Here is a 14581-nt window from a genome sequence, read left to right on the forward strand (position 1 = left end):
ACAGAGGTGAGTCTTCAGCTGTGGCCTGAAGGATAAGCCAGGGTTATTCTGGTGTGAAGGCCGAGAAAGGGCACTCCAGGTAAAGGTGTGAGAAAAAGCATGGCACTGTCACCAAGGGACAGCAAAAGGTGGCCTGGGGCAGGAGAGGGCTCTTACTCCACAGTGACTGTATGGGGGATAAACATACAAACTATTTCTGCATACCTTTTATTACCAGAGTTTTTTGTTTTTTTTTAAATAGAATTTTTAAAAAGTCAATCTGCATTGAAAAGTTAAGTCCTTTATTTAACTTTCCTCAGTAAAGCCTTAGGAAACATTAGTAGAGTTTGTAGCTTCCTGTAGTTTTAGTTACAATACATTTTCTGACTGAAATAGGCAATTGGGGGGGAAAAAGGCATAGCTGGGAAATTCCTCTAGTAAAGACTTAGGCATTAAGCATAGCTCTGGTGAAATCAGAAGTGCCTAAACAGCAAGTTCCTTTGTGAAATGGGCAATGTGTCTGCTGCAGTTTTAGCTAAGCTCAGTCTTGGCCAGTGTCTGGCACTGGTGGACTTGGCTTTGATGCTCCAGCTCATCCTGGCCCTGGCCAGGGTCTGTTCATGGCTGAGGAAGTAGAAAGTCTCCACCACAAACTCCTCCAGGTGGGTTCAGCCCCCTTCCCCAGCATATTGGGGGGGGCTGATGGGGTCCCTGTGAGCCACCTGCCTCCACAGAGCCCCATGTGGAGCAGGTGTGGGAGAAGGGGCCAGCACCTCTGGGCCAGACCTGGCCAGCCCTCCCATCCCCCAAACTGCGCGTGAGGCTCTCCCTTTTTCTCCTGCAGGTATGTCACGCCTCATCGAGCTCTGCAGGTCCCCGTCAGAGAGGAATAGCAGCGATGCTGTGCTTGTGGCCTGCCTGGTGAGTTATCTTTCCCCAGCTTTTCCTCTTGCTTTTGAGATTGCACACCAGGGGCTGGGAGGACTGGCTGTGTCACAGTTGCCTTGGGTAAGCCATAAAACCTCTCTGGGCTTCAGCTTTTCTCTTTAGGATGGGATAATTGTAATACTGTTTTTCCTTAATCCATAAGACTGTGATGACAATTATATGAGGTCATATGTGTGAAAAAGGGGGGCTGAGAAACTCCCCTTGTATCCTATCATAACACATTTGGTAACTGCAAACCTTTGAGGTTCTGGGGAATCTTAGTGGATCAAAACCAGAGTGGGAGGCTGGCAGAATGCCAGGTGGTGGTATTGACGTCAGGTGCCTGCAGAACATGAGAGCTAGGGCATGGATGTCTCCAGTCTATTCTAGAGTGGTCATTGTGAGTCCACTCACCCCTGGAGAGAGCCCCTCTGTGCACTCTTCCAGCAGTGTAGCTCCCTCCTCTTCTATGGGATAGGACAGGAGGGAATGACAGGACAGAGAGGATTATCCAGCCAGCCACCAGGATCTTCACCTCAAACCCAAGCAAGTACGTCCTGGAAGGTCCCTACCCAACTTCTTGAGGCTAGGGTCCACCATGAATGAAATAACCAACAGTACCAGGCAGGGAATGTGAGCTGTGTCTGTATCCTCCTCCCAGCTGGGGCTGTAATGTAACACAAAGCAGAGTAGCTTCCACTTGGAAGCATAGAGTAGCAGGGATGCCATTGTGTAAACGGGGCCATTTAACTTCCAGATTGTTGGTCCTCAAAGAACACAAGAGAGAAGTGATGGATTTAAAGATCCTTCAAGCTGTTCCGCAGTAAAGCCCTCTCACCACCACATCAGTTTTTAATTGAGCTCATCTCATTTCTGGGAGTTCCTGATGGGTGTTGTGCAGTTGTAGGAACAGCAGGGCATTGCAGTCAGTCCTGCTCTTATCATTAATGAGCTGTGCGACATTGGGTAAGTCACTAAGTGCTATTAATTTATTCAACAAATGTTTACAGAATGATTCTACGTGCCATTCACTCTTCTAGGCTATGGGGATACAGCTGTGGAAATAAAGATGAAAACCTCTATTCTCCTGTGGCTTTTATTCTGGTACATACAAGGCAGTCTTAACTCTTTGTGTGCCTTTGGCAGTCTGGTGAAGGTTATGGACCCCTTCTCAGAATAATGTTTTAAATGCATAACATAAAATATATAGAATTAAAAAGGAAACCAATTAAAATAATTATTAAGAAATTTAAATACATGATATATTAATATATGTGCTTTTTAATCAACACATTACATAAGATCTAGCAGTATGTCTAATAAATATTGTAATCCTGCCCAGGGATGGCTGTAAGTGATATTTGAAGGTACCCTCCACACCTGTAATGGGATGTGGAAGTATCTGTGATTTCTATTGGTGAGCAAGTCACAGATATTGCTAAGACTTCATGGCCTCCCACTGTCTCCAGGCTCGGTTCAATTCAGAGTACCTTGAACTGTTCCTGGGCCCTTGCCCCAAGCAAATGCCCTCTCTGCAACACTGTTTATTAAAATCCTGCCCAACCTCCAAGGCTCAGATCTAAATCCCTCACCTCCATGAAGTTTTCCAGGAGCCTCTGTGGTATAAAGACAGGGAGTACCGGTGTGCACCTGCCCCCCCTCTTGGATTTTGTTTTACCCAATCTGAGGCAGGTTCTATTATCTGTGCTCCAGGTGTTGTAAGGGGAGGCTCTTGGATTCAGACACATGCCTACCTGCCTTTGAAAGCCTTGACTTTTCCACCAGACTTTCTTGTTTCCAGCCACACTCTTTATCTTGGCCTCTTTTGTGTCCCTGGTCTTATTACTGTGACTCATATGTATTTTCTCACCTCTAGTCTGGAACCTTCTCAGGGTAGGGGCCTTTCCCCAGCTCTTTGTATCTCCACAGGATGACTTTGGGACTGACAGACTTGCTCTCCCCGCCCCTGCCCCCAGTGTTGTTGGGTGTCCATGGTTTGCCCCAGTGGTCCCCTGGCTGGTGCGATGGGTGCCACACAGAGCCCGGCCTGGCAGGTGGAGTTGGAAGCCACCTTTCCTGTTCTCCCTCAAGGCCTTCTTTCCAGTTTCAAAGGCTCACTTCAGGTGGAGGGAGGAAATTTCAATTATCATCTCCCCATCTGGGAGAACGGCAGCGCAGACGGCTTCTCATAAACAGAACTGATTTTTCCTTAATGAAGCGGCTGTCAGTGGGCTGCTGGGCTTAATACTCATATGTACTCAGGCTGTCTGGCAGTGAGCTCTGGGATGACTGGCTGTTAACCCTTCCAGGAAAGCAGAGGCTCAGAGGAAGGACTGGGAAGGGTACAGGGTCCTCGGAGGCTTCTGGATGCCGAGGAGGGCTGTTCTGAGCTGGTGTGCGGTTCATGTCCTGCAGACTTTCTGGGGACCCTGGCGGGGGGGGGGGGGGGCGGGGTCTGTTTTGTTTTTCTTGGTTGTGTTGTTTTTTAAAATATTTTTTCTCTTTTTCATGGATTCTCTTTCTTCTTTCCCCTGCCCCCTTCTTCTTATCCCCCTCATCCCTCTCTCTACTTCTTCCTTTTCCTCTCTGCCCCCTCACCTGCTCCCCTTCGCGCCCGTCATTCCCGCTCTCCCCAAGGGCCCTTTCTCTTTTTCTTTGTCACTATTTGGTTTTCTCTCTTCATCTGCCTTTCATGCTTGGTCTCTTTTTCTTCACCAAGTTCATCTCTGTCTCTCTGTTCTAATATTTTCTTCTTGTTCTGTTTCTCTGTTCCTGTCTCTTTTTCTTTGTCTCTCTGCTGTTTTCTTTCATCTGATTTTCTCTCTTGATGGGTCTATTTTCTATTTCTTTGTCTCTCTTTGTCCCTCCCCTTCTTGCTTTATTTTTATCTCTTTTGATGCAAAATACACCAATGGCCTGATCTCCCCAATTGCTGAGTGATTGATCCCTGGTTTCAATTTTACTGTGATAATTTAGGGCAATGGTGTTATTTCTCCCAGTAAGAGCCAAGAGGAATCAGAAAGTGCTATGGAGTTCAGCCTCTAGCATCTTCATGCCCCAGGAGATGCAGGACATGCTGGTTAGTGACAGTCCCATATAGTCTACTTCCTGCTACCAGTGTCTCAGACCCTGCTTATGTGCAGAGACACATGTTCCTTCTCCTTGATCTGACTTGGATATGACAGCACCTGTGACTCTAACAACCAGCTCAAACCATTCTCTCTTTTCACCTCTTTGGCCTGATTTCTCAGCAACAGGCTACCTGCTGTGTGTAGGTAATAAGCTCTATCCCTGCCTTGTACTTAATATAACCTAGTGTCCTGGGGTTGCAGCATCCTGTCTGTGTGTAGCTATGAGTGCTTTGGAGTTGGACTGCTATATGATGTTCTGGAAGGCCACTTTCCCTCTCTCAGCCTCGGTTTCTTTATTTCCAAAATAGAAGTCATGATACTTTGCAGCATCGTGTAGGGATTAAATGAGACACTATGTGTAGATACTCAGTGGGCATTGGCATTCCCTCCTTTGCTCCTTTTGCCATTCTAGATATTCTCCACTCTCTTTGTTTCCCTGGGGGATGGGGCACCCTTATGCCCAATCTTGTTCCCTGCTGTGTCTATGCTCAGAAAGAGGGGAGGAATTCATATTCATGGAGCACTTAGTATGCATTGCCTCAGTGAACTGGTAAGCAGGTCTAGGTGGGTGCACAGCTTGCATTTACAGTTCCAGGTTGCTCTATCAGTAGACTTTAATTTTAAAGCACTTTATTTGATTATTTCTTTTCAGCAAACATTTATCGAGCCCTGTGCCAACCCCTGTGCTACCTGCCGTAGATACAGAGAAATGTAAATCAGGATCCCTAACTCTTGAGGAGCTTGGAGTCTGGTGTGAGAGATAAACACCTAAAAACCAGTTACAGTCAAGCGTGAGAAGGTTGAGGTCAGCCCGGGGGCTCTGGCTGCACAGGGGTAGGACGGACTGTCTTCCAGGCAATCAGGGAAGGCTTTCTAGGGGTGGTGACAGTGAGCTAGGCCTTGCAGGTTGAATGCATTTGCTGGCTAGAAAAGAGTGGGGAGGGACTTCCAGTCATAGGGAAGAGTGTGAGCAAGGGCACATGGACATAAAAGAGGAATAGCATCTTGAACACTCAGATGTATGTGGAGCCGAGGAGCAGTTTCATTCTGCCTGCCCCTTTCTTTCCTGTTTATTCCCTCGCAGGACCTTGGACTTCTCAGTGGCAGAACTCCTATCGACTCTGACTCTGCGTTCTCCTCTCTTCCTTCGTTCCTTCCCATCCCATAGTGCTTTGTACAGGACCTGGCTGAATTTATGGATAAATCGTCCCTGCTGTTCTAAGGTTACTCTAGCAACCAGGAAGCAATAATTTAATTCCACTGGTGCCTCAGGCAGTTCCAGTTTCTAGACAAACATATCTTGGATTTAAATATGTCACTAAGTTGACCAGATCCTTAAAATGACAGATCTTTAAAATGCCAGGTTCCTATGATGATTGTGTTTGGAGAGCCTCCAGCTAAATTGGGGTTCCAGTACCAGAACAGCTAGCAATCCTGCCCTAAAGGAGAATGAAGGGGAAATGGACATGGGTATTTACAGTGTGTCTTTCATGGGATACTTCTTTTAGCAGGCAGACAGCCTAATGCTTAGTTGTTTGAGCCATGACCAGGGAGTCCCTCATAGGGGAAACTTATATGTTTATATTGGCAGATGCCCTCATGGCTCTTGTCTTACCCATGTCCAGTTTTATGGCTGCCTGACCATCGCTGTGATGCTGGGAGCCCAACCTCAAGTTCCCCCAGGCATCCTGGGGAAAACAGCCTGGCGCAGCCCCCAGTTCTTCAGATAGAAAATGCAAATTCAATACACCACCACAATAGCAAATAAGTTCAAAGATTTATTACTTACAATCTCTACAGGGAGGGTGCGATGAGTCAGGAGGGTAGACCTCTGTCCCCGGGTCATGTGAAGCAGGAATGAAGAGTCAGGCAGAGAGAGAGCAGTGACTATCAGTATATATATAAGGGAAGAGGGTGTGGGTCACTTTCAGTTCATGGGCAAATGTCTGAACGTTCCCTTTAAAGGAAGAGCAAAAACATGGGAAGCCCAGTCTGCTAGGTGGGGAAGATGCCTCTAAGTTATTATCTCTGGCTACCTGCTTGAGCCATTTGGGTGTGGTGTAGCACTGGAAACTGTGTCAAGGGTGACCGAGCCCTGCTTCTGGTATGAGAAAGTTAAACTTGTGTTCAAAATGGATGCTGAGGCAACTTAAAATTATAAGAATTCATTACACACTGAAAAATCAAGATAGAAAGACCATTATGAAGATCATTAAGTGCTTTCAGATGACATCCACCACAGTGACCAAGGTGCAAATGAAACCATGTGACCAAGTGATAAGGTCACTATTGGTGACCAGGTGACCAAAATGGTCACTAAGTTGCCAGGTGGCCAAAATGGTGATCAGCTCAAATTTTCTGGTAAAAGACGCACTTCCTGAAACATCTCTCAGGTCAGTTGAAAGAAATACGTGCTCCTGAGCAGGACCCAGCCTGACCCAAGCAGTCTCTTCTGTTTTCTCCCCAGGCTGCTCTGCGGAGACTGGCCGGAGTCTGCCCTGAAGGCCTCCAGGACTCTGACTTCCAGCAGCTGGTCCAGCCCCGGCTTGTGGACTCCTTCTTACTCTGCAGCAACATGGAGGAGAGTTTCGTGTAGCAAGCGTGGGAGAGAAAAGGCATTTGGCCTGTTCTCCTGTCCCCTGAGTACACACCTGTGAACACACCTGGGTACACACCAGCTCCCTTCACCTCCTCTTTATTTATACTTAATTTATTTTTTACATGAAATAGACAGAGGGTGAAATCTTATAGCAACATCATCAAACAGCCTGTGGTCCTTTCTTGTTTTTATCTTTTGACTTTTGTGGCTTTTCAGTTGCAGATGTGAGACGCATAATGGCTAATACACAGACTGTCATGAGTGATTTCACTGCATCTTGTTCTCTCCGCTCTCACTATATAATCTTGTCTCATTTTTTTTTTTTCTACTTTGGAACCAAAGTATTTTAACAGGAGTTTTTCATTTTTCTTTTTTTTTTTTTAAAGGTGGAGTCACTCTTTCCAAAAATTTAAAATGAATTTCATAGTTGGACAAAATGTACTGGAAGGAAAGTTTTTTTCTTTAATAAATGGAATTATGCAAAATGTGTCTTGGTTTTTCTGATTAAATTGTGTCTTAAACTAAGTTCTTGCTTCCCAAGGTTTTATGCCACAAAAACCTTCCCAACTACTGAAAGTGCATGGAAAGTTGTCTTATGTTCATAGGTGCTTAAACGGGTCAAGTTCTGGGTGAGCTAATGAGAAATCACAATGATTTTCAAAAATATTTCCAAAGACACCAGAAACTCAGCTTCCTTTGGCTTCTCTGCTCTTGGGTAACCTCTGGGTCACCTCCTGGTGAACTGAATCCTCAGATGAGGTTTATTGAATGATTCCTCTTCAAAAGTATACCCGAAAGCACTGGTGTGCTGGAGCTGTCATATTGGCTCACAAGGAACAACTGTGGGGATTTCATTCCAGTTCTGACTTCAGTAACCTGAAAGCTGGAAAGTAAGCCGGCAGCTTGAAATTGGCCATGGTGAGAGTATTTACACCACAGAAATTGGCAGATTCTTCAAATCAGAGCTTGTGATTTTTTTAGAGGGCCGTTTTACCAATATCGCTGCTTGAAAGTATCACAAAAATCTGTGAATCCTTCTTAAAGTTTTGATGCCCTCATGTTGTGATATGATTTTATTATTGATCATATTATTAAATCACTTGCCCAAAGTCACTAGCTAGTAAGTGGTGCTAGGATCTGAACTTGGCAGTATCTGTTACCAAAGCCTTTGCTCTGAAGTCCTATGCTATACAGAAAGGTGGTGTCTAGTCGCTCCCACCTAAAATGATGATGATGATGATGATGATAGAAAACACTTATACAATATTCACCATGTGCCAAATGCTTGTTTTGTATTATTCTATATATTAAGTTATGAATATACATTAATATTTATCACTATATTATTTTTTCAGTTCTTTTACAGCTCTATGAGATAGCTATTATACCCATTGTACAAATGAGGAAACAGAGAAAGCTCATTTTACAGATGAGGCAATGGACTGAAGTAGCAAGTGGCAGATCCTGGATTCAAACCAAGGTCCTCTGAATCTTTATGCAAAACTTCTACTTTTAGGAGTAAGGTTTTAGATATATTTCTCTAAGTTATGCAGATTGTCCAGATGTTGACACCTTTCATTATATAATATCAACAAATAGGGTTGGCCCCGTGGCTCACTCGGGAGAGTGCCGTGCTGGGAGCGCCGAGGCTGCAGGTTCGGATCCTATATGGGGATGGCGTGGTGTGGGTGACACCAAGCCAAGGGTTGCAATCCCCTTACCAGTCACAAAACAAATATCTTTTGCTAATATCATGATGATCTCATCAGAAAAGTCTTTAAATATTGGGATGTTATCAAGCTTGAAAGCTAAAATTTTGTCATTGGCAACAAATACTGTCTGTTGTTTTCCTTGAAGAGACAGCCTCATTTCATTCATTTTTGAGAAAATGTTGGCCAAACATTTCAGTCTCAATAACAATAGATTGTCTGTCAATTATTATTTCAAATAAAAATGGTGTCCCATGGGAAAAGCAACTAGTTCACTTCTCAATTTACATAATTACACAAGTACATTTTTTCCTGAGACTGACACCATCCTCTCTCGTCACACGATAGAAGTGCCCGAGCTGTCGTTATTTTATCACTCTGAATATACATGTATATGTACCAAAAGGTCAAGATTTAATAAAATTAATAATTTTTTTAACTGCTTCATCATGGATATTCCTAAGTGAAACTGGTATTTAAAAAATTTGTGTGTCAGTAAAGACACTCTACAGTTTGGTGCCACTGCCTTGATTAAGGTGCAATTTTACTTACCATTGTTTTTGTACCATTAGTGCAAATGTCAACTGAAAAAAGGTAAAAAACTTATTCATATTATTATGAAAATAGTTTTGACCTCACAGAACTCCTGAAAGGGTCTTAGGAACCCCGAGATTGTTTCCAATCAAGCTGTTGGAAGCATTTCCAGAATGGCAGAGTAAAGATTCCCCAAAGTCCACTCCTTCATAAAAGTGATGGCAACGCTGGAAAAGATTGTCAAAATCAACTTTTCCAGAACTATGAAAATTAATCAAAGCCTTGCAATAATCTAAGAAGTGTTTATTTACAAAAACAGCTGAATCTTGGTAAGAACAGTCAGCTTTGTTGTGTTTGAAATTGTCCTATTACCGTCTCATCCCATACCCCTGCTCCAAATTCTATGGCGTCCTTGAAAGCCAGCAGCCTCACAACCACAGCAGCTGTGAAAATCAGCAGCCTAGAAACCACTGAAGGGGGTGGAATGGGTTTGGAGTTTTCAAACTGAATATTCACATGCAGAAAAGTAAAGTTGGACCCTTACCCTACTTCGTACACAAAAATTAATTGAAAATACATTATGGGCCTAAATAGAAGAGATGAAACTATAAAACTCTTTGAAGAAAATATAGGTGTCAACTTTTATAATCTTGGGTTAGGCAATAGTTTCTAAAGTGAAATTGACAAAAGAAAGCTAAATAAATTGGACTTCATCAAAATTAAAAATATCATGCTTCAAAGACCACCACCAAGAAAGTGAAAGGACAACTTTTGGAAGGGAAAAAATATTGTCAAACCATATACCTAGTAAGGGATCAACATCAGACAATAAATGCTTACAACTCAACAACAAAAACACAAATAACCCAATTAAAAAATGACAAAAGATTTGAATGGATATTTCTTCAAAGAAGACATACAAATGGCCAAAAGTACATGAACAGATGCTCAACATCATTAGTCATTAGGGAAATGAAAATCAAAATTGCAACGAGATGCCACTTTATATTGACTAGGATGGCTAAAATAAAATAATTAAAAAAACACAGATGATAATAGTATTGGGAAGGATGCAAAGAAACTGTAATCCTCATACTTTGCTGGTGTAGCCACTTTGGAAGACACTTTGTTCCTCAAAATGTCAAACATAGAGTTATTATGTGGCCCAGCAATTCCAGTTAAGGTATATGCTCCAGAAAAATGAAAATATATGTTTACACAAAAACTGTACCCAAAGATGCATAACAGCATTATTCATAATAGCCCCAAAGTGAAAACAATCCAAATGTTCATCAACTGATGAATAGATAAAAAAATGTTATTTAACCATACAATAGAATACTATTTGGCAATACGAGGAATGAAGTATTGATACATTCTACGACACAGATTACCCTTGAAAACATGACACTAAGTGAAAGAAGCCGGCACCAAAGACAACATATTATGATTCCTTCTATACAAAATGTTCAGAATAGCCAAATCCATGCAGCCAGAAAGGAGATTAGTGCTTGTCAGGAGCTTGGGGGAGGGGAATAGAGAGTACGGGGTTTCTTTTCGGGGTAATGAAAATTAGTGTTGATTGTTGCACAGCTCTGTGAATATACTAAAAATCACAAAATTGTACACTTTGAAAGGGTAAAATTTATAATATGTGAATTATATCTCAATAAAAATGTTATTAAAACAATGCCAGCCAAGGCTGTAATCATGTGAACACGTGAATAGGATCGGAGCCAGAGTGGCTCTCTCCCGTGGCGGGCAAGTGGTGCTGGTTGTTGGTGGGTTCCTCTTCACGTGGGCCTTTCCTCAGATGCTTGAGTGTCCTCATGACATGGCATTTGGCTTCCTCTAGATTGAGTGATCTGAGAGAGAAAGGGCCAGGCAGAATCGATTATCTTTATGACCTACCCTTAGAAGTCACTTCGGTTACTTCTGCTACATTTTATTAGTTAGAAATATGTTGCTCAGTGTAGCCTGCATTCAAGAAGAAGGGGAATTAAGCCACACCATTTGAAGAGAAGAGTATCAAAGAATTTTCAGACATATTTTGAGACCACCACATGATTACATTTCCGGCAAGTCTTCTCTCTCTGATATGCTATTTTCTTATCAACTTCATATTTTCCAAACTGCTCACTCAATTTTAGAAAGTTCCATAAGTCAATATCCCTAGGCCCCCATTCATCTCTCCATGTTCCACCCCATCAAATCAAAGCATCCAGAACTGAAAACCCAGCCCTTTTCCCTCTGCTCCCTACACTGTACATCTCCAACCATGCCAGACAGCAGGCGTGGTAGAGCACGGCCATCAATTAGAAGGAAGGAGAAGGGACAATTATCACTAAATTTTTACATCAAGGGACAAGAGTTCAAAAGGGAAGCTAAAGAAAATGCACCAAATGGAAGAAAACATACATTCTTGCTTAATGACAATATTCCATATCCTTTGAGTTTTTCTGCTTGGGGTAAAGAGGGTTGGGAGCAGGAGATTTATATGTCTAATTTTCTAATATAAGTTGTGATAAAGAATAGGAAAGGAAGATCTAAGACTGAGGGAACTGAGAGCCTATTCAAAGGCTTTGGGACGCAAATGACACTATGTAAGCTTTCATTGTAAGATCCTCCTCGAGAGGATCCTGCCCTTGGAGGACCTGCAGCTCTGTCATGTCTTGTCTCTGGCTATATTAAACCTCAGAATAATTACTGTCCCTTCAACAATATCTTTTTGTAACACCCACAAATTCATAGCACGGAGAGATGGTGTTACACATAAAGGAAATTTTATTAATAAGCAAAAGAAGAGGAAGAAGAAAAGGCAGTTGAACACAGAATGAAAAACTCAGCCCAAAGACTTGAAGGGTCTTTTTTTTTTTAGTAATGTTACTCAGAAAGGTGGAACTTTTGGAAGAGAAAGTTTTAAAGAGGAATGAAAGGATGACATCAAGCCCTAATTGGAATTTACAGTTAAAATCTGTAGAAGATGGGAGAATGTTCTGTCCTCCCTCTCTAGGTTGTGAAGTGTAGGGCAGGCAGGATGAATGACTCAGCCTCAGCTGATGACACACTCAAAGTCCCACTGATTTTTCTTTCCTTCTTTTTTCTTTTTTGGAGGCTGGCTGGCATGGGGAACTGAGTCCTTGACCTTAGTGTTACAACACTGCACTTTAACCAAGTGAGCTAACTGCCCAGCCCCTAAAAGTCACATTGATTTTTAAAGCAGCCCTGGAACGTGGAATGAGAGCTTGGACACATTTGTAAGCAGCTCTGTGGCTTCAGACTGCCCTAGACAGGAAGTCATAATGGAGACCCTGGGCAAAGCTTCCCATTCAGGGACTTGGAACAAAGAAGAGTTGAAGGAGCCTTTCCTTAGCTTCTCAGTAGCTCCATCTGAAGTTTGCCTCAAAGAACGGAACTAATGCTGATCTATTTACTGATTGCCCCCTACAGGCAGTCATTTTACCACGTATTACCTACCATGTTCACATCTGTGAGTTAGGTGCTATTAATATTCCCATTTATACTTTCCAATACAGATGGGGAAATTGAGGCTTGGAGAGGTTAAGTAGCATGGCCAAAATCAAAGAGTTAACACTGATATAGGGATTGAACTCACATCTGTTTGACTTCAGAAACTAATTAGGAAGAAAGCAGGAACTTAGCACCAAACACTGCAAGGTAGATGTGGCTTAGACCTTTGTAGAGCCATCATCCTCCAGCAAATGTATCATGAGGGTCTTCTCTAGGCTCAGGAAAGAAAAATAAAAATGAATAAATGCTGGGATTATTTCTGATTTTAGACTGGAGAGTGGTGGGTTAGTTGTGGGTAAGCTAGTCCCCTTGGAAAAGCTGCAAAACACAGTGGTTAAAACTGCAGACTGGCCAACCTGGTTTGAATCTTGGCTCTACCAATTACCAACTGTGTGACCTTGAGCAACATACATACCTCTGTTTGCCTCAGTTGCCTCATCTGTAAGATGAAATAATGATAGTACCTTAATCATAGGATTGATACGAGAATTAAATGTGCTAATACATGGAAAAGGCTTAGAATAATAGTGTCTTATGGCAAATGCTCAATAAACATGGCTACAGTTAAAGTCAACTAAATTCTACCTTGGCATCTATTCAGGTTGCCAGGTGCTGTTTGACAGTGCTTCAAATATAGACTGACAGTGTGTTTGAAACACAGACTATTAATCCTTTGAGGTATTTAGAGACCATTTTGGCCCATCTCTACATCTTACACCTAGAAGTAAGGGGACATACCCAAAATTACAGATCAAGTAAGTGGAAGAGCTGGGACCTGGATCCAAGAAATAACAGCTATTACAGCCATAGCTGCCATTTTTTGAGCACCTGCTCTGTGTCAGGCACTGTACATACACTACTTCATTAAATTTCTAAGACAACCCTGCCAAGTGGTTATTATTGATCACTTTTTACAAATAAGGGAACTGAGGTTTAGAGAGACTCTATGTCTTACCCAAGATCACATAACTAGTAGTAGGAGACAGGGTTTGGGCAAAGACTGTCTGAAACCAAAGCCCATGATCATTCCACTTGGCACACATACATTTTATTGTATGTGTGTACACATAAGCCCAAACACCATGCATGATCATAAAAATAGAAGTATAACATGTTGGCAAATTCCAAACTATCTCTTTATTTGAAAAAAAAAAAAAGTTTGAGTTTTTAATTAATTTTTAAGCACAATACACATTCCTTATTATTCACTTGTAAAATTGTGGTAATACATATGAAAATTATTTCAGAGAGAAACAGAGGAATAAGATTGAAATATAACTTAAATAATGAAAATAGAAATCCTGTGCAATTCCTGATCAACACCATAAAAATCTCTGAAATAGATAGTTTCAGAGTAAAGCATCAAAGACGAATCAAAGTGGATGTTATACATCATCAGTTCCATTTTTAAAGCAATGACAGCCTTTGGGAACAACTGCTTTAAAGTTTCTTTTTGTTAGAAATTTCCAGCAATCCCTTTGTAGAGATTCTATTTATGTTCACAATCTTATTGTCATCTTTGCTGTAATTTTTATCTGCGTTCCTTACACAGCTTTGGAAGCTATGCATGATTGATAAAAGCAGAATTTAGAGGATATTTATATATGAATATGTACGTGGGTGTGTGAGTGTGAGTCTCAGACTTGAGGCCCTCCAAGGAAACTGTGGAGTCCAAATAGAAATTCATAGGAAAAGCTATAAAGGGCTATTGACTTATTTTCAAATTTTGGCATCACATAGAAATAAGAACCTTGTCAGTTTACTTACATGGTTAACATGGTATATTTTGTAAAGTCCATGGCCTCTTTCTTCCACCATCTGGGAAGAGAGACTGAATCAGTCCCACTGCAGGCATATCCCACCATCAGCTTTTAAAATAGACTCACTTAAAAAAAAAAATAAATAAATAAATTTAAAAAATAAAGTAAAATAAAGGGCCGAGCCCGTGGCGCACTTGGGAGAGTGCGGCGCTGGGAGTGCGGCGACGCTTCCGCCGCCGGTTCGGATCTTATGTAGGAATGGCCAGTGCATTCACTGGCTGAGTGCCGGTCACAAAAAAGACAAAAATAAATAAATAAATAAATAAAATAAAATAGACTCACTTTGGCGCAGCCATGGTGACCATGGATGACAGGTGGAATGTGGGTGAGGCTCTCAGGTGTCTCTTCTCA

At 42.0% G+C, this 14581-nt stretch overlaps 1 protein-coding gene across 2 annotated transcripts in view; it reads left to right on the forward strand.

Annotated features, from left to right (window-relative positions):
- INSC (INSC spindle orientation adaptor protein) overlaps window positions 1–6633 on the forward strand; it is a 123695-nt gene extending 117062 nt beyond the window's left edge. The window contains exons 12-13 of one of the 2 annotated variants that reach the window (XM_063094610.1): window positions 824–900; window positions 6505–6633. In XM_063094610.1, the coding sequence (XP_062950680.1) occupies window positions 824–900; window positions 6505–6633 (206 nt within the window). Of the gene's footprint in view, window positions 1–823; window positions 901–1946; window positions 1974–6504 lie in introns of those variants that run through there. The other variant, XM_063094611.1, reaches the window with a different exon arrangement.
- Window positions 6634–14581: the final 7948 nt, after the last annotated feature.

The sequence above is a fragment of the Cynocephalus volans genome, chromosome 4, assembly GCF_027409185.1.
Source record: "Cynocephalus volans isolate mCynVol1 chromosome 4, mCynVol1.pri, whole genome shotgun sequence".
Lineage (NCBI taxonomy): Eukaryota > Metazoa > Chordata > Mammalia > Dermoptera > Cynocephalidae > Cynocephalus > Cynocephalus volans.